General features: G+C 31.7%; 1 protein-coding gene and 1 long non-coding RNA gene across 2 annotated transcripts; both read left to right on the top strand.

The window, feature by feature from the left end:
* Window positions 1-374: 374 nt before the first annotated feature.
* Window positions 375-9,736, top strand: LOC112595737. The gene is made up of 11 exons (XM_025341037.1): window positions 375-405; window positions 818-1,038; window positions 1,636-1,944; window positions 2,067-2,171; window positions 2,805-3,068; window positions 3,793-4,183; window positions 5,701-6,086; window positions 6,858-7,728; window positions 7,811-8,059; window positions 8,161-9,147; window positions 9,219-9,736. The coding sequence occupies exons 1-10, from the start codon at window positions 375-377 to the stop codon at window positions 8,247-8,249; spliced, it is 2,916 nt and encodes a 971-aa protein (XP_025196822.1). The 3' UTR covers window positions 8,250-9,147; window positions 9,219-9,736.
* Window positions 9,737-14,770: 5,034 nt separating this feature from the next.
* LOC112595728 lies at window positions 14,771-17,652 on the top strand. The gene is made up of 3 exons (XR_003114733.1): window positions 14,771-14,992; window positions 15,080-15,304; window positions 15,386-17,652. It is a non-coding gene; the product is annotated as an uncharacterized LOC112595728 (long non-coding RNA).
* The last annotated feature ends 2,775 nt before the right edge of the window (window positions 17,653-20,427 follow it).

Genomic DNA, 20,427 nt, shown 5'->3' with positions numbered 1-20,427 from the left:
CCATCACCATACGACATCATCGTCATCGTCACCGTCATCATCGCCGGCGCCGCGACAACCGTCACCAAGACAACTCTGTCGCGACTACCGCCGAATCGCGAAAACCCGGACCGCCGCCGACCTGACCTAAACGACGGTCACGCGGACTTTGCCATGCAGCCAGCCATCGTCCTCGTTCCGGCGCCGCCTGCCACCGTTGCACGCCGGACGGCGCCGGCGATCAGCGCCGCGCCGCTTTTCGTCCGAGGCCGTCTGCTGGCCGACATAGCGTAGCCAGCGGCAGGAAGAACGACGGCGCGATCGCCAGCGGCCGGCAGAGTCGACGACACCCCGGGCGACAGCTCGCAACGCCGTTCGGCTGCCTCTCGGTCCTGATGTCGCCGCATTTCAGCAGCAGTACTGCTCGTACACCCGTCACGCGCGGTTTTTACACTTTGTGGGGGGGGGGTGTTCCGCCCGTTTTGGTCGAAGATTAGAAAAAAACGATAGGTCGTCGCGACCTGCAGTGTGGGTTTTCTTGTGGGTACGATTGACAACCGTTTTATAATAATTTACTTTTAGTGCGTCGGATAACACACGCACGCGCACACACTTCGTTGTGTACTCGATAATTATTAAAGGAGCGACGTGTTATCGTATTAGAAATAATAAAAAAAAAAAAAATTACGAAAATAAGCCATTTTCCTACGCGTAAACACGAGTTATCGCGGAGGATCCGACCGGTTCACGCGTTTTTCAAGTCCTTCGTGCCGTCGTTCTCGTCTGTTTGTACGTACGTCTTATAATATGAGTGTGTGTATTTTTTTTTTTTAATAAGGAGCAGCGATTTCGAGTGGAGCCATCGGATCTGAGCTCGACGACGAGGCAGCCTCGGCGTACTGGTGGACCGACGTGTTCCTCCGATATTTCGTATTCGACGAGGACTGCACGAAGACTACCGCCACGGCCGACTCTGACGACTTGTTGTTTTTCGTACGGCGCCGGCGAAACAAGCGCAGATGCATTAAGCGCCGACCGTCCTCACATCGTCGGCGTAAGGTAAGGATCCATTTATTATGTACATTTATTCATAATATTATAAGACGCCCTATCCACCATTACTCCTCCCTTATTCGCAGCGCATTAAAATCCCTGCGCGTTTTCAGCTTCTCGTCCCGACGCTGACCTATATTTCATTTCATCTTACCGCAATAAACGCATTGTGATAACGTTTTTTTTTTTCACTAGCACTAACAAAACACTCCCGATTCAAATTATTGATTCTTTTGTTCACGTTGAATATTCTTACGCCCATTTCTTGAAATGAAAATTTTTAAAACTTTGAATTTCACATTAATTTTTAAAGTTGAGCTTATTGTCATTCGTTGTTTTTTTATTTTTATTTTTTGCTTTAATATATTATACATTTTACTGTTTCTACGATTAAAAAGTTTACAAATTTATTTCACTGTTAATTTACCTTTTTCTTTGGCTCAATTAGTTCAATTCTACCACTTAAAGCTAAACATTTATTCTTGTACGTCAGGTACATTGAAATCCATCTATACGCAATCCACGTCATAAATTACTACAACACTTCTCGATATTCACTGGCTAATATTTTTTCTTTGCCCACGCGTGTCTTGCCGTCTTTAGATCATTTACGACACCCGAGCTTATCGAAAACAACAACACAATCAACAGCAGCAGCAACAACAGCAGCAAAAGCCGACCTTGTTGCCGATCGGCGATCCGGCAATTCTTTGGCGGCACACTGTGTGCCTAAACGCCATCGTTCATCGGCTACGGTACACGCTCACAGTGGCCGTGTGTGTACATGTGCCAAGAAAAGCAGCCACCCCTGTCTGCTTCGACTGCTGCGACGGATCACGAGAGTTCGAATCGGCCGATGACGAACAAGGAGACTGCGAATACGATCTTCAGCTGCTATCGCGATACGTGCACGTAAGTATACATTATCTTCCGGACTTTGTGTCCGGTTTCGTGATACAATTGATATAATGATTCTTATTTCTCTAATTCATTATTTTCGTTGTTATGACTTACCGCAATGATGAAACAAGCAGACAGTGTACGCATCGACTAGTGGCAGGCGTATGGATGCTGCCAAGGGACCTAGAGAGCGGCCTGTGTATCCTGCCTTGTGTTGGGCCGTCGACGACTACGCTGAAGTAAGTGCTATATTATGTATTATTAAGTTAGATGATATTTTGTTGCTTTTAAAATTTGAGATCACTTTTTGTGATATAGTATTAAAATAATATTGATTAGCATTAAAGTTAATTACGCGTATAACACTTGTAGTAATAAATATCTTAAGCAATGACTGCGTTACATGGTTTTAGACCCTTTTATGTACCTATACTATGATTGAAAAATTCAATAATTACAATATTAATGTTTTAGATATAAATACTTGGAAAAATATATAAATAAAATATAACATGGATACAAGTTGCGTATCGTCTGATAAATTTACTAGTTCGAAAACCATTATGTTTATTAAATATTTTTTATCAATGTCTATCCTTTTTAAACTTGTTTATAAATATGATTTTCTTCTGCATAATAGCCATCACAATTCCATAACATTATATTTTTGTATTAGATAAAAGTATAAGTATATATTTAAAATACTTAAAATATTTTTAACTTGAACATTAATAAGTGATCTCAGATTTGCATTTTGTAGTCGAGTGCTAATTAAAATGTGCATATTTTATAATTGGTATTACTACTAGTGGCGTATGATTTTTACTTTTTCATCGATAATATTTAATAATAACATGCCATCCGTAATGCAGGCATTCCGCACAGTGATCGTACACCCTGGACAGACAGTATGCGCTGAACTGGTAGCTACTTGGTCGGATCCGACAACCGTAATCGAGGAACACCGCGATAACGACAAAGATGACGGCAACGACAACGATCTGGATGATAGCAACTACAATCAGTTCAGTCGTCACAAATCCGCGTCCGTCAAAATACAACAAAATCAAAACAAAGCGGTTCTGTTCACCGCTGCCATCCCTTATGCCGCGGTGCGCGCCGCGTACGAGTGCAAGGTGATTAGATCATGAATTTTTAAGTCAAATTTTTAACGCAAAAACACCTCTACATAGGACAGAGGTTTTTGATAAATAGTAGAAAAATTGAAAAACAATCTCAGAGAAATAGTTATTTGTTCTATAAAATAAAATGATATATTTACCTATAAAACTCCACAAAACGTCCGTGAAAAGTTTTCTCAAATTTTAAACTTGCGTAGTTAACATATTATATACAAAATATGTTGGATACAGAACATAATTGGGACAGAATATAATTTAAAGAACGAATCTAAACCGACTAGTTCAATATTAGAGGAGAAGAACTGGGACCCATTTATTTGATTTATAGTCTAATGTCTAATGTTTCTTGCAGAAAGTGTACTTTTCTAATGTACTTATCGATATTATCCTAATATACGCACCTTTGTACAATTCGGCATTATTGTTAAATGATAAATAATTTCAAAAACTCGCTGTAAATTCCACACTGGTTCGATGATTGTATTTAGATCAATTAAACTTTAGTCATTACTCATTTCATTGAATGACTCTCAAAATCTATCTTTCAAGTACAAAAATATATTTCTATTATTCGTTTATTTTTTTTGCAACACCCTTTTGTTAGTTTATATTATTTTCGATTTTGATATCATCTTCGAACCACCATTGAGCTTATTATGTTATTGGTACGTGACGACACTCGTATTTGGCACTTATGGTGACCGTGGCCCGTTCACAGATGAGCTTGTACCGCGATGCTGAACGCCAACGGAGGAAACTGTGGCGGCAACAGCAACGGAAACGTGGAGGCAAGAAATCATCGCTGGGCGCCACGCTGTCCGCATCATTGACTGCACTGTTCGTGGGCGGCAACAAAGACTCTGCCCCGTCTTCAGGCTCCGCAGATTATGATGGCTATTACGGTGCCAGCTCTTCTGCGACCGATGCCGACGCAAATCGTGTCGAGTACGTGACGGTGCGAGGTTGCCGGCCGAGTAGTGATAACAATGACAGCGACACCGAACTGTCGTCGGGTGACGAAAAAATCGACGGCGACGAATCGGACTTCGACGGGGACGACGACATCGACAACTGCACAAAAGGCTTAGCCCAGATGGCCGTCACGCTCGGTAAGTACCTACAAAATATGCTTTTTATTTTTTCTCGCGAAAACCTATACAGCCCGTGTTCCGTCAGTGTTTGTGATTATTATCAATTCATCGTTATCATTGTAATCGTGATTATTAGTTTTTATCAAACAACCACCGAAAGTTTTAAAACGAGCGAGATACGATTCTAACTCACAATTATTCTAGATTTATAAGGATAATAGCCAGAAACGGAATATAACCAGCTAATGCTACCTTTAATATAAGTTAAAGTGTTTTTCCTTCCGAACTTCTGTAGTGAAGTATTATGCATAAGTAAATCTATTAAAAACATACTTTCGACTAAGGTACCAATTATTTACATGAGTAAAAGTGCCACTTCTAGACATTATCTTTACTTGATATTATTTTGTTACTGGTACATTGTACGAATAATTAAAAATTCTATTGAAAAACGTCATATTATATTATATAGTCTACGCAAGGTGATTCGAATTAAACTTTATTTGCATGTTAGTTTCGTAAATAATTTATCCAATTGAATTCTCTAGGACTTTAGTATATTTATGCATGAAGTTTTTCAGGTTAATAATATATTATGGGTATATTAATGTACCTTACACTATATTTTTCAAGTGGAATGTTATTATCCCTTTATGTACATATCATGTTATAATTTGCGCATATTCACTAAAAAGAATAACTTCTCTATTTGCATAAAAAACATTCAAATTACAGCACAATATAATGTATGGTACGCACACGATTTCTTTTTCCGTCACCAATACTTATACATGGTACATTTTTATACTATCTATTTTTATATTATATACGTGGGAGATACATATTATTATTTTTTAATATATATTCTTTAATTTAGTGATTCAACTAAATAAATAATACTGAATAATAATAAATATTTAAGTAGGATATATGCAATATGTATACTATTTTAATACTTTGTATTTGCTAAACATTTTATATACCTACTGATATAACAATACACGTGTAATGTACTGATGTATTTTAATATATAACATACGCGTATATAATATGTAGACCAGTAAAATAGTGTAATAAAACATAAATAAAAATACTTATATACCTACTATTTACAATACACTACATATAATAAAAATAAAATATTATTGACAAACTTCGTATTTCAAAGAAATATGGCATATTTGTATAGGTAACTGCATGGTCAACTGTACAAATAATTTAATATTTTATTTGAACAAACAGGATGATTTTTACTAATATTGATTAAACTATTATAGATTATTGAGTGTGGATAGAACAAAAGTGTGAGATATAATAAGGTTGATCACTAATAATTTGATTATTACTAGGAAATTGTGTTAAATAAACCGAGAGAAATTACTTTGGGTTATATAAGGTATTAGTTCGTTAAAAGTTTATTATTACAATAATGAATATGATAACAATAATTTTACTTATAACTATTGTTACGGATGATAGTAATGATTCAATATGTTTGCCACACGTGTGAATTTTATGAATTAATTATTTAACAGCACCAATACAGCGAGTTGAAACATCCACCTCTGGTTTTGATGATAATTCTGAATACCGTGTTCACCACCACCATCATCAACAACAGTACTGTGGTGGTGGAGAGAACAATTGTGGCGATACCGATCATGATCCTGATTTTGCTACCAGTGCATATTATGACCATGATAACGATGATTACGCTACAGTGAACGGTTACCAGCAACAGCAGCTCGAGTCCTACACCACACCGGCAACAGCTTCTGAACCCGGTGACTTCTATGACTACGGGTGGGACTATGAAACTGCGGCCAGCAGCGAGCAGCAAACGCCTCAAACCCCTTCCTATTATTATCAACAACAACAACAACAACAACTTGAACGTCAACGACGCCGGGGTCGCAAACCGGTAAGATATATTTTGTTATTTAATATTACAATAAACCTTATTAGATGGAAGGAAAACATGTTTTTTTTCTCAAGTGTCAGTTAGTTATTACATTTGAAAATGGTAAAATTTGTAAGCCAGATTTACTGCTGGACTGAGTCAATATTAATTTATTAGTACATCATTATACTATAAATGGGAGTCATTTTAGACGAGTCCCATTGTAATGACAATAATAATAATTTAAATTAGATGCGATTATTTTGCGATATATTTTTAAGACAATTCATAACCACGCTTAAATATTTTATAAAAATACGGGCCTATAAGCTATAAAAATTATGCACATATAAATTCATTTTTTACTAAGCTCGGTCCTAAACTTGTAAACTTAACTTAAAAAATAGTAAGTAGCTACACTATAAGATTTAGAAAATAGCCAAGTACTAATCTATTTAAACCATCTTAATAATTTTACACAATTTTATTTTTTATTTTCATATTCAAGTGAATACTTGATTAATGTGGATTATACTAGTATAATATTTAGTATACTAGACAATATTGTTGATATATATATGTAAAATATTTAGTTAACTAGTATTAATAAATGTTTTAATATTATTGAATTCGTATGAAGCAAGATTTAAGTTATGTCTTCTACATTTAAACATTTTCATATAATATAAATAATTAAATCTAAAAGTTACTTCTGATAGTGAAAAGTCTTTATTTGTCTACATTGTTATTTGCATTTATTGATATTTTTTGTTTTAATTTCACATTCAATAGAGGCGGCTCAGTGATCCATGTTCGACGTCTGTTTTTGATCAACTGGATAACAATGACCAGGGTACAGAGCAACATAACCAGACCTATCAACAACAGCATGAAATCAATGATATTAGCATGTACGGAAAGAAAAGTAAACGAAAACAACAGTATAACTACCGACATCGACTACAGCAGCAATCGAATAGGTATGGAAGTGTAAAAGGATTATCGTCAATGGCATTGACACCAGGAAGATCTGGAAAAATGCAACATCCGCATCGGGCCTGGTCTGAGAGCGACGGGTTAGATCAGTGTGGCAGTGGCCTCGTTCAACAAATCCGAAATCAGCAAAAGCCTCAACCGTTACTTCCACCCCCTGTACCTTATTATTGTGCTGCTGAAGCAGCCCAATCAGGTTTTGTGCAATACGTACACAAGAGTCCGGATGGCTGGTGGACACGAACTAAGAACAAGCGACGTAGAAGACGTTATCAAAATACGAAGCGAAAGCATAGTGGTAAAACAAACACAACCGTTGCAGATCGGCGTCGAAGTGCTAGCGCTGGTGCGACGAATGGTTGTACCATTACCGATGACGATAATAGTGTTGGCTCGGATTCGGGATCAAACTCAGACCATGGCGAATCAAACTCTGATGAACAAGACAGCGATGGTGAATTCATTGGGGCACTTGCTGCTGCTGCAGCATTTGGCCAAGACCCTGATCGAGAATGGTTGCAACGGGGAAACGCCGGTGATCCAGTAGCTGATTGGGATCGGTATGACTGTGACAGTGACTCATCAGCCGAACCTGATGACGATAATATGGTTGAATGGACAACCGAGATTATAGCTACTGATATAAGACGTAAACAACCATATCAAAACTGTAAGTTTAAAACAATCACAATAAATTATAATTCTCAGTTTAAATATTAATAATAAAAATACGCGTGTGTTCATATGTTAAGGTTCAACAGTGTCGTCTAGGATAGCACATGATAATTCCTTACATTTTTGTGGTGAACAGTCACCGACACCTGTCTTTACAAACCGTCAGCTACATCAGCAAAAACAGCAATCTGTTGGTCACTCACAGCAATTCCATCGACAACTATTGCTGCCACAATTCCGACCTAAACCACTCGAACCTCCACCACCACCATCGCTAAGCGTAGCATTCACTGCTGTGGCCTGTCCATGGTGGACAGTCTTAGAAGGTGAGCTAACTTAATTTTTTTCAGTACATTTTTGTAAAGACATTAAATTACAAAAGTAAATTGATTTTATGTATACAATTGCTCGTTTGTTTGTTTAATAGACGTGTTGCATGTGAATGCCCAAACATCAGGAGAGCAAATGTCATCAAATAAAACAGTCACAAGGTTACCTCTCCTAACATTTGATTAGCTATAAACGTCAATAAATAAAATAATTTATAAACAACGTTTGAATGTAGTGAACACATTAAAAATTACTTCGCATGCCCTGGTGATGGCGTTAACTAATTACTCATAAACCATAAAAATATGTACAAAATACTTTGTCCCAACTTCTGAAGTAAAAAAAAAAAAACAGAAGAATAAACATGGACAGCTAACTATTAGTATATTGATTTAAATTTTATGTATATAACATTGTAATATATATATGTACATATTATACTGTATTAATACAAAAATATAACAGATACTCAATGTATAAAATACAAAATAATTAAAATTAGAGTTTAAGAAGATCTCATTGATCCAAATTCAATTTTTGGCACAGCAAAATAAATTGAGGATAACTATTATTAGAATTTATGAAAAAATATTGTGTTAGAATGAACATCAAGATAAATGAACATGAATAACCGGAATTATATCGTATTGATTACAATTCTATAGTAAATAATTTTGTATAAAGCAGCAAATAATTTAAAGTTTAAATTTTATTGACAAGGACAAAAAGTAAAAATTAAACATGCGTTTATTATACTTAAATATTGACTGATTCAGTTTTAGTTGAAAAAATGTCGTCAAATTTCTTTATCGTTAAATCAATCAAGCACATTATTTACTGATTAATAAAATATATAACTAAACATTGACTGTGGTTGAAAAATGACTGTTCCATCGACATCAAAGAGCATCCTACTAATGAATTACTTCTTAGTAACTGAGTAATTTTTGACTCCTGATGACCTAATGCTGTACTTCCGTTCGAAAAACACTATACATTCGATCACTTGAAACAATCATTATCAAGGATGGAGATCAAAAACATTAATTGCAGTTGTTGGAATTATTTGACAACCTTATATTGGGTATGAATAATGTTATTTATTATTCAATATATCATTATATATATTAAATATTGATTTTTTTGATTTTTCAGTAGACCGCCTCAAACAGTTCCAGAATCCATTATCTACAAATGAATTATGTTTCCACTGCTCAAATTCTGGAATCAACCGGCACATAATTTACACATAAACGTAACTCTATCCTCTATTTACTACATCTCCAGTCACCACACCACACATCACAACATGCAACCACTTCACTGCTCCATACACTATCACCTGAAAAAATACACTTTCATCAAAGGTTAGAGCTCTTATTTATTACTACACGTCATTCACTTCATAAAACCTTGCGTCTAAGCTTGGTAAATTCGAACTGTGCCAAGTAATTATAATTTTACTGAGATTCTAATATTGGCAGAATGCATATTGTAGATGATTGATAGTTAAGATTATCAATCAAGTAGTTTATCTTTGTAGAATTTTAATTATTGAAAATAAGTACAACACGATTTATTAAAACACTTGAATTTTTAATATTTTAAGAAAACCACAAATTGGTATTTGATTAAAATTTCTCATCTATGAAACACATATACTCGTTCAACAAACGTACAATTGTATTAAAGTTTATTTTTTGTTTTGTAATGTAGCTTATGCGAGTGTCATTAATTTTTTTAGAAACAAGAACCACCCATATAACTATTAACTTATTCTATTTTAATATTTTCCCGTCAATTCTTCATTTAGCATGTCATCTTTGTAAATTGTTTAATTTTAACTATATTTTCAACAACAACTATTGATCCCTTATACCTCTCATTCAATCAAAACCTTATCCATCACATGTGTGTTTATTTGCATTTTAATGAAATAAACGTTTCTTTTTAAAATTTGACTTGTTCATTTAATTTTACTACTGATTAATGATGTTGGTGTGGTGCTGTTTACTATCCTTGAGAAAATCCTGACATTTGTTTCCTATATATTTGTATAAATTATCTACGATAGGCCACTGATACAACAAACCTGATTGAATGTAATTTGTTAATAATCATATTAACTTCATTGAATTGTAAATTATTTATTCTAGTCATAAAAACTAGAGAGAAAAGGACCAACTCTGTACCTATACTAAATAACATTTAACATTTTATTTTATACAATTATGATTGTTATATTCGTTTAAGTTTTGTATGATTAACTAATAATATTGTTTAAAATTGTTTCTACTTGTGTTAATGGTTTCGTATTGTTGTTCAGTGTTAGTTTAATAAGTGTTTCTGTAAGTATTTGCTTACGTATTGATATTATTGATGTTAAAATATGTACTTGCAACTTTTTATATTATTATTCATTACAATATACTTTGTTTGTATTTAACTGTATACATAACAAGAGTTTTTGTTATTTATCATTATAATTATCCTATTTTAGTTATTATATTTAGGCAAATGTTTAAAGGTACATGGTACATACATGTCAAAATGACCAAAGTTTTAATTATGTTATTGACAGATAACATATAATAATAAAAATATTGGGTTACAACATGAAACAATATAGAAGTGAAATGAAATAAATTATATTGGTATTCTCACAAAGAAAATTTAATAAATATCATTTATTTTTATATATACGACCTACAAAAAATAGAAACATTTTCCGGAAGTTTATTCATTTTCAAAAATATTCATAATGTATTAATCATTTCAAAAAGTTTCTAAATGGCGTTTCTTTTTATTTTTACAAAGGTAATTTATATTAAATATTTTTAGTGAGGATACGAATATAGTTAAATAATGTTTGTATATTTTATAGTTGGAAACATATGTATTGATGAACAAAAATCATTTTGGAAAGACAACTCAAGGAAACGTATTATACACAAAAGGTACGTATTTAATCGACATTGACATAACTATTACCTATACAAATTTTATTAATATTCGTTATTTCTTGTTATTATTTTTGGTTGCTTGGACGTATATGATCTCGAAACTCACTGAAAAACATTGCAATAACTTAGCTGCTGAATCGAGTAACCTTAATTCGAACCACAAAGGATGGAAAATATTTGTGGCTAGAGGCAAGGCATTCGATATGGTCATAAAGTTTGACAGCGATTACGGTCGATTTCAATGGTACGTTTATTTGTGATTAATATTTATCAACTAATTCTAATTTTACAATTTATAATTAATTGCATATTAATTTTTATTTATATGGATAAACAAATCGATCAATGATGCTGAAACTATTTCTAAATATAGTTCTCATTTTATTGTTGTCATAAATCTTCCATCAAAATGTTTTCTATGGAGAAGTCTATGCGTAAGTATAAATCTGTTAAATTAAATGAGCTGATATATTTTTATACAGTATCATTCAATATTAGATACAAAATTCATATGCATTTATACAATCTCATGATCGATTCATTATTTGTTTATGTATTTGCTTGTATACGGCATTGCACCGTGAGAAGACTATTGTAATGTGTAAAAGATGACGATGAGTGATCATTTCGACTGAATTCTATCAACGTTCTGCCAATCACCGTAGAGTTATCATCATCGTTACAATTAACATCAAAGATAATGGTATCGTAAAATGTTGTATTAGTTGAAACTTTAATACCTAATTTAGACTTGAAAGTTTTCAGATTAGCGATTAACACCTTGACCCTTCGTGATGAATAAATTAGAATAGTTTTAATAAATCAGAAAAGGAAAGAATTTGAGCAGAATGAATAAAGACTTAACTTGGAAATGATATTAGTCTGATTTGTCATTAAATGACAGACATTTTCAATGAGACATCATAATTATTGAAGATATTTTGGCATCGATACTCGGTATAAGATTTTGTTAGTGAGTATAGCATTACAGTGCTCAAGTGGTGTAAGTGTTGAATAAAGTTTTTATGTCATCATACTATTTAACAATCAGAATTGATAGATTCTGAAATTATGATATCCATAATTTTAAATAATATTTTTTATAGTTATTTTTATATACCTGTTGTTTGTTTTACAGATATTTACATCGATATTTATAAACTTCATATACAATATATTTATATAGGTTTCATAGTTACGTAAACCATGTGTGTAATTTAATTTAATTTTATATATTTTAATGATATATTTACCTTATTGCATCAAAAACGTGTATTGTAGTTATAATAAACATATCGTAGGTCTAACAAAAAGTGTTATTCTTATTGAACAAAAAAATTATTTTGTATTTAATTGAAGTATACATAAGATGCTAATTTTTATGAAGTACTAATTTATTTTTATTTATTAATTTACAGATAAAGTAGAAGACTACATTTTTTGGCCCCAACTTAACACTCGCCGTCGAGTGAACACAGCAATGGCACAAGTATAATTATTAGTGATATTATTAGTGATATCACTATCGAGGATAGCTTAGCGCTGTAAGTGTGGGACGGCGTGGAGGAACTGTGATACACGATTCGTATCGTTTGACCGGAACCTTCACATCAACGTTGGTAGAATCTTTACGATATAACGTAAAGGCTTCGAACATCGTTGTCGCACGAACAGCACCCCGGCGAAGACAATGGTATGATGTTGTCTAAAGCTAGTTACGAGTTATGTCGGCGCTAGTGTATATGACAAGTCTGCTTGCGTCCGTTTTTGCATTGGTGGATGAAAACTATCACCGACTTTGACTGGTCGATACTGGTTGAGGAAGGAGGTAGACTTACGTGGCATAGAATAAGGTGAAGTCGAATTTCGGCCGCCTTTTTCTGTTAATGTCACTAAGCGGCACCACGTTAATGTGGTTGTCGAAAGACCGTAACAATAGTTGCGCACCTGGTGGTTATTAACCGCGTACCTTTATAGCCGTTGGCGGCAATCTAGACGTCCAAATGGCGGTTGTAATACCGCCGTCGCCCCGATAGATTGCTATTGGGAACGACGGCGGTCCAGTTTTTCAATAGCCAAGGGTGAAGATGAATTTCATCCGCCTAAAGCCTTTGATGACTGGCGACGTCGGACGTCATTCAAATAGGTTGTTGTTAAAACCGTTGTAGTTGGAGCGAAGCTAGATATATGCTGGTGGAGTGATGACTATGATGGACCAATGGGTAGAGGGCCGCAACCTTTAGTTGCCAGGAGGACCCTAAACGTAACGATGCATACGCCAATTCATAGCGTTTCATTCCGCTAGGTGGCTCACCAGTGGTTATAAGGGCGCTGAGTCAGGTTAGGTTACATTGAGATGAGGACTTCTCTCACCCCTTCAGAGAAACGGATATCGTTTTCTCATTGCGAAACATTCGTATCGGTTTCCCTGGCAGTCAGGCGGTTTAATTTAAAAACCAGTCACACAAAACCGCACCTCCCCAAACAATCACTTTTCACATGAATTTCAATTGAATAGATCTCATGAGAATAAAAGTATTTTTCTTTGTATTGAGAATTGGATATCCCTCTTCTTGATATCAGCGAAATACAAAAAGTTAGCATTTAAATTTCATGGGGTTCTAAAAACTAAAGCGTGTATTTTACCGTTAAATCCGTCAGGTTTTAGAACAATACAAAATACTTAAGCAGTTCGCGGTTATTTTAATTACTAGAAATCTCAAAAATGCAGAAGTATTCGTTCTAATCCTAGAAGTAATTTCAAGACATTTTGAAGTAAGTAATTCATTTTTATTTATTTTTAATCTTGCACCAACTGCATTATACTATCTCTTTTTAAAAATGTCTTTGATACAAAATCATCAACTAACTTATTATTTTTCTAAACATCTAATTTCTAAACTTACTTTTACTATAATAAATTAAAGATATATAAACATTATATTTTGTTCTAGTTTACATCTGCAGACACGCCTGCAGAACACAACTGCAGAACACAACTGCAAAACACAATTTCATTTTTCAGATTTCGCGTGCCTATTGCTGTTATTTGCTCTTCAAATATTTCAATTTTAATATAATAATTTGAGTAAGTATTTTTATGAATTCAGGTACTCTGTTAGGTTTGTTTAAAAAGGGAAATTTATTTTCAAATATTGTATATTTTTGATAAATATACAATATTTTAAATTGCTTAATTTTTTAATAACTATCAATACACGTACATCTATTTGGTGTCTAAAAATTTGTATTCTCTAACAGTGTTTACGAACCTAGGAACTTGTATAGCTATATTGTATATTGAACGTAGTAAAGTATAATCGAATTAAAATTGATAATACTATGTGTGGTAATAACATTTGATAAACATGAGTATGTGAATAGGATTAATTTTTGAGGTATTATAATTTTGACAAAATTCTACCATATTTAACAACAACATGAGATGAGTGAAAAAACTCTTAACTTAATCTCTCTTTTCAACGCGATCACATGGCTATTTACATTACAAAGATGAACAACAGTCATAACTGCCGCACTCCATTTGGACAAATGCCTCTAATCATCAAAAGGTTAATCATGCTGTCAAAATGGTTGAACTACAATTCACAAATGTTGTACCTACTATACACTTTTTCTGCGATATACAATCTGGACAATAGTAAATATTATGCTTACTGGACTTTTATAAAACTAATGTTGATTTTTGTGATCATCTTTACATTTTTTTAAGCTATTATCTTAACGGCAGAATTAATCGACTATACAATCTGTACATACCTGTAAAAGAATCAACAAACATAAAATGTATAACAATGGAAATATACTAGCGGTTCAGCTGCTGATTAATATCGGATAGCAGCGAGCGAAATCAATTCGTCAATTTTACCTGAAAAACAACACTTGACTTAATCGATAATCAGAATTTGTCTACTAGCATAAAGCTTGAGCAATCGCTTAAAAATTGTAAGTTAAAACCTATTATAGTAACTTACGATAATTATTTTAAATGATAGATTTCATAAATACAAAACGTTGCTGTCATGTTTACAGATTAACCGCTAAGCAATAACGTTGTGTTGTGTTGTGGATACTGCACTAAATAGGCGATTTTTGGTGTTATTTCACCGTCACCTTCAGTCATTGTGAACCGCCAACAACATCATAAAAATAAAACGACTCATTAGTCTTCAACATAAATTTCATATACAGCAACCATTACACACAACAGTCTTAAACGTTGCATTTACAGCTATCCATAGTGGACGGTAAAGTAAGGTGTGTTTATAGCTTACATACTTTTAATAAAGACAGTAAATTTTATAGTAATCCTATGATTTTTTTTTTTTTTTTAAATAGTGAGTACAGTTGACACGGTACGCAACGGTCGCGCGTACAAAGTACAGGCACACCGTTATCACCACCACCACGGACAAAGACGCAATATAGTCAACTCCCCTACCAACGCCATAAAGGCCAAGAAGGGACGAGAAGATAAGTCGCGCCGGACGAGCTTCGATCGCACGTCTAACAACATGAGATGTTCCGAATGTTGTCCAGAGAACTCTACTACGGCTCCACAAGGACTTAACTTCGTTGGAATCACCGAATCTACGTCCAACCACTAAAGGTTAGAACGTCGCCGAAGGTTGCCGAATCTGTCCTACCGACCTGTTTGTGTGGCTCCACACAAGTGCGAGTATTCACAATCATACGACCAGCTTTCCGCGGATCAAAACCACGATAACCGCCGAAGTCGCGTCACAGTGCAGTTTATCAATACCAAGACTTCCGATAAGCTATGATCGTTAAATCAAACAGTTTCAGTGTTATCTTTCACTGTGTTCAACAAACTACAGACAACACTCGACCACAACCATCTACTATGGATCATTAACAAAAACGAATTTTTTGACTTGAATGAAGCATTAAAAATCAAAATTTTCGCCCAGGCGATGGCGTTAAACTCACCATTGCTCGCCGTCCATAAGAATACATTCGACACCTGTAACTGAGAAAAATGTTTTTTGAAATCTGAACCAAAAAATAATAAATGAAAAATCATGGACGGCGAGTGAAGAGTGTAATATTATCAAGCCTGGGCAAGTTTATGATAATTTTTAACGTACATAATTTGGGTATGATTAAAAGCAACTCGTTATTTATTAAGTTAATACCAATAAAAATCAAATAAGTTAAAAATTAAGTCATTGAAAATTAATTTAAAAAAAGTTAAGTTTAACTTAACTTTAACTTTTTAACTCGTTTATGCCCAGGCTTAAATATTATTACACCGATAATGGATTGATATTGGATATGGACAGTGGTTTTATATGAGTATAATATATCCACTTTGAATGATCGTCCTACTTAATAATTATGTGACCAGTATTAACCATTAATTAGAATTAAAGAACAAACACTAAGTCATAATGAATTTTGCTACAATTAAATCCAAAATTCATTTAGACTTTAATTCTAAAATAATGTTTCTTCTATAACATTTAACCTACCTCTAACATTATATTATTTTTAGTTAACAATGGTTGATAATAAGTGTTATATAGGTAACTAATGGTACAAGAAAAATAACAGAAAAATCATGGAAACCGTAAAATAAGTATATTAATTAGAAATATGCATAGTAAATATAAATGAATGCGCCTCACTAAGAACTATGTCTCAACAATTATTGAGCACAACATTTAGTACGCTACATAATAGTTATACTGTACGCAAGTATCACCACCGTTCAGTTATTAGTGCTTAATTATTATTGCCTGCGCTCAAGTGCTGTAAATCATAATAAGAACATAATCTGCACAGTGAAGCTGTTAAACTAGACATTTTTACGTTGGAAAAAAATTAATAACAATAAGAATACGGAAATGACAAAGTACCTTCATTCATGATTCAAACCTAAATAGCAGAACATCAGCTATACCTAATGGCAAACCAAAATAAACATTATTAAGTTGACCATTTTTGTTAACAAATGGTATGATTACTTGTAGAAGGCGCTAAAAAATCACATTTTTGCGCCGACAATGACTTTAAATCATCACTCACTCGTCGTTCATACTAATACATCCAGTAGTCGAAAAACATTTTTGACAGATTTCTGGAATTAGAAAAACAAATGAATAAACATGGAAGACAAATAATTAGTGAAATTCTTGTACTTTTATTGTTTATAATAACAAATGTATACACACTATTAAGGATATAATATGATACATCAAAGATTATTAGTTAATTAAATAATGAACGAGTGGATTTTAACTTCAAGAAAATGCGAAATTCTTCAGAACTTTAATTTTGAAATTATATCTTCCTAAAGGAGAACAGCTAACATAACACAGGATATTAAAATACATTACAAAATCTCTTAAATGCAAACATCATCAGCCTTTCAAAACATGAATTTCAAGATCAATAGGCATAAACATAATTATTATTCAGCTAGTAACATGTAAATGAGAATTACGAGTTTGAGACCAACATTTAACCATCCGTCGGCAAGCCAATCATAACCAGTAAAATTACGCTATATACACTTATAACTTCACCATTATGATTATTATTATGATTATTACTATTATAATTATTACTATTATGATTATTACTGTTATTTTTTTATTATTATTATTATTATTATTATTGTTTTTCTTTTTGTTGCTCTAGTTTCTAAGATTAATCATTATTGTTTTAAAATCTATTAATTTTGTGTTTTTTAAACTAAACTAACTTTTATTTTATTTATAATATTATATGAATTAAAAAAAATAATAATAAATAACTAGCTAAAACTCCATGATGTAATAAATCAAAAATATTATGTAATCATAATTTCAAACTTAACGAACTTTTTTCTTGTGTTTATATTACTTAAATAACATAAATCAAAAAAAAACCTTAAGCTATTACAGTTAAATACTCGTATGTTCAATAATAAATAGATGTTGTTAGAAATGTAACCTATGGTATTTTTTTTATTTTTTTTATATATAATACCGTATATTACTGTTATATTTACAGTATTTTAAATTATTAGAAATTGAATACAAGTTACAAAAACCTTTGTTAATTATGAGAAATGAATCATTTTAAAATGAATTAATTGAAAAAATGGATAAAAGGTTAGACAACATTTGATGAAACACATAATAAGTACAAGAATTATTTCAGACCAAATTTACCAAATTAATATTTAGTCATGCTGCCAATAGTATACAGTATGTCTATATACCTAATGAAAAATAATAATTTAAATTTAAAATATTTTTCTACAGTTATTATTTTTTTTTTTTTGTTTGCCTATTTTCAAGTTTAATTTAGACTATCAAAATAAGTAAGTAAGTATAAAGTAGCAATCGCAAAAAGCCATTACTGAATAGTGATTATTATTTATTAATCTAGAATATCAGAATATATAATAACGTCAATAACAATATACAGTTTGATAAAGTTGTCAAATTACACAGCTATGGATAGTTTTAGAATAAATACACAATGAGAAAACCTGTTGAAATTAAATAAATCATTCGTAGGAACGCGGCTTTAGAATAAAAAATGTCATATAATAATAATTAATAAATAAATAATCATAATTTATAGCTAAAAATAGTACCTACCTTAAAATTGTTTTCATACACTTCGTATAAAATGATTCTCTACCATATATTTAATGCCTTGTAAAGGTTATACATTTATATCGCTGTATCAAACAAATTACGTACTAAATAATAGGCATTTAGATTTGAAGAAACTTTTAAAAACAAGGATAACGGTTTTGAAAATGAATTTAATGTAACACTAATACAATAGGCATACATTTAAGTAAAATCTTGTTAAAATATTAAATTCGGATATGATTATTTTTAATCTTAGTAAATTATTTTTAAACTTTACCCAACCAAAGAGACAGACATTATTATGTTTTAAAATTATAACAATAATTCAAACAATTAAACATTTTTGAAACCTTAATGAAATAAAACAGATACATTTTATCTACCTAAAATAATAATAAAAAATTGATTTCGCTATTTACTAAGCAAATGTTTTTTTTTATTGTTATTATTAAGGCTATAGACATATTAATAAGCGCCTTTTATTTTCTAATGATTAATAAAATTTTGAAATTATTTTTTAAAGATATATTAAAAATGGAAATGAGCATTTTACTATCAAGTTGAAAATGTATAACTTTTTGATAGTGCTTACTTTATCCCACCTTAGTAGTAATTTATTTTTGATGTCGACTGATCATGTTCGGTGAGCAGTGGATACACAAATTTTATGTTTATTAGATTATTTTATAATATTATATAGATTATCTAGTTAATATGCATTACATGAAAAATAATTTAAAATATACTTTAATTATGTTTATTAATAGTATCATTGAAAAAGTGAATCTTATTAGAAATTCTTTTTCTATGTATGCATTATATTTTATTTACCAGAAACATTATGTATAGAATTATAATTAGCTAAAAATATAACTATGTTGTAATTTCTAAAATTATTTATTTTTTTAAAAAACTAATTTGTATCATACAAAATATAACATTACCTGCGTCCTGCATTAAAATTTATAAGTATGGCCTAAAATAATAAAATTAAGCATCCATATATTATTGTTTAATATACCTACAGAGTTTTCTTAATTAGTTTAATTATATTATTTAGTATTTACTATGGAAAATTAGAAATTAGTTAATTAAATTATGTTTCTTTGTTATCTAAAGATACATTTTTTGCCAATACAAAAAATTTATAAGTAACTTCTAATATATTTTAATTGAAATGAATTTTACTAAGTATATTTCTTATACCAAAATATTAAGCTCCCTCCATTCCTATGTTTACAGATAGCATATCTATTAAAATTATTTAAATAAATCTGCCTGATTAAATAAATATATAAATTATAACTAAGAAGTACAAATTTAAAATTTTAACTCTTGTTTTAATCTGACATATATATATATACTTTGTAGTTTGTACGATAAATAAAATGTTCAAAATCAAAACTTTTTTTAAAGAGTTTTAATTTAGAGTTAATACTTAAATGGATGTACTACAATATATTAAGTCATTATCGGAGTTATTTCATTAATCATAAGATATATATATATATATACTAACTAAAGAGCAATTTACGTTTAAGAATATTAATAAATCTTTATTAATTTTGCTACTTATTTAGAATCATACAATTATACTATAATTTCGCTAATTAAGACTGCCAAATAGTACAGATAATAAAATGATACTTAATAAATGGACACACCATTATAGCAGTGTAAATTGTCATTTGTCTGTATGAATATTATTATAATATTAGCTAAATACAAATCAACTATCACAAGAAAAAGCAATTTGTATAATTTATT

This window comes from Melanaphis sacchari, unplaced genomic scaffold (genome assembly GCF_002803265.2).
Source record: "Melanaphis sacchari strain LSU unplaced genomic scaffold, SCAv2.0 Contig29_pilon_pilon, whole genome shotgun sequence".
NCBI lineage: Eukaryota > Metazoa > Arthropoda > Insecta > Hemiptera > Aphididae > Melanaphis > Melanaphis sacchari.
This window is presented reverse-complemented; position numbering and strand designations above follow the sequence as displayed.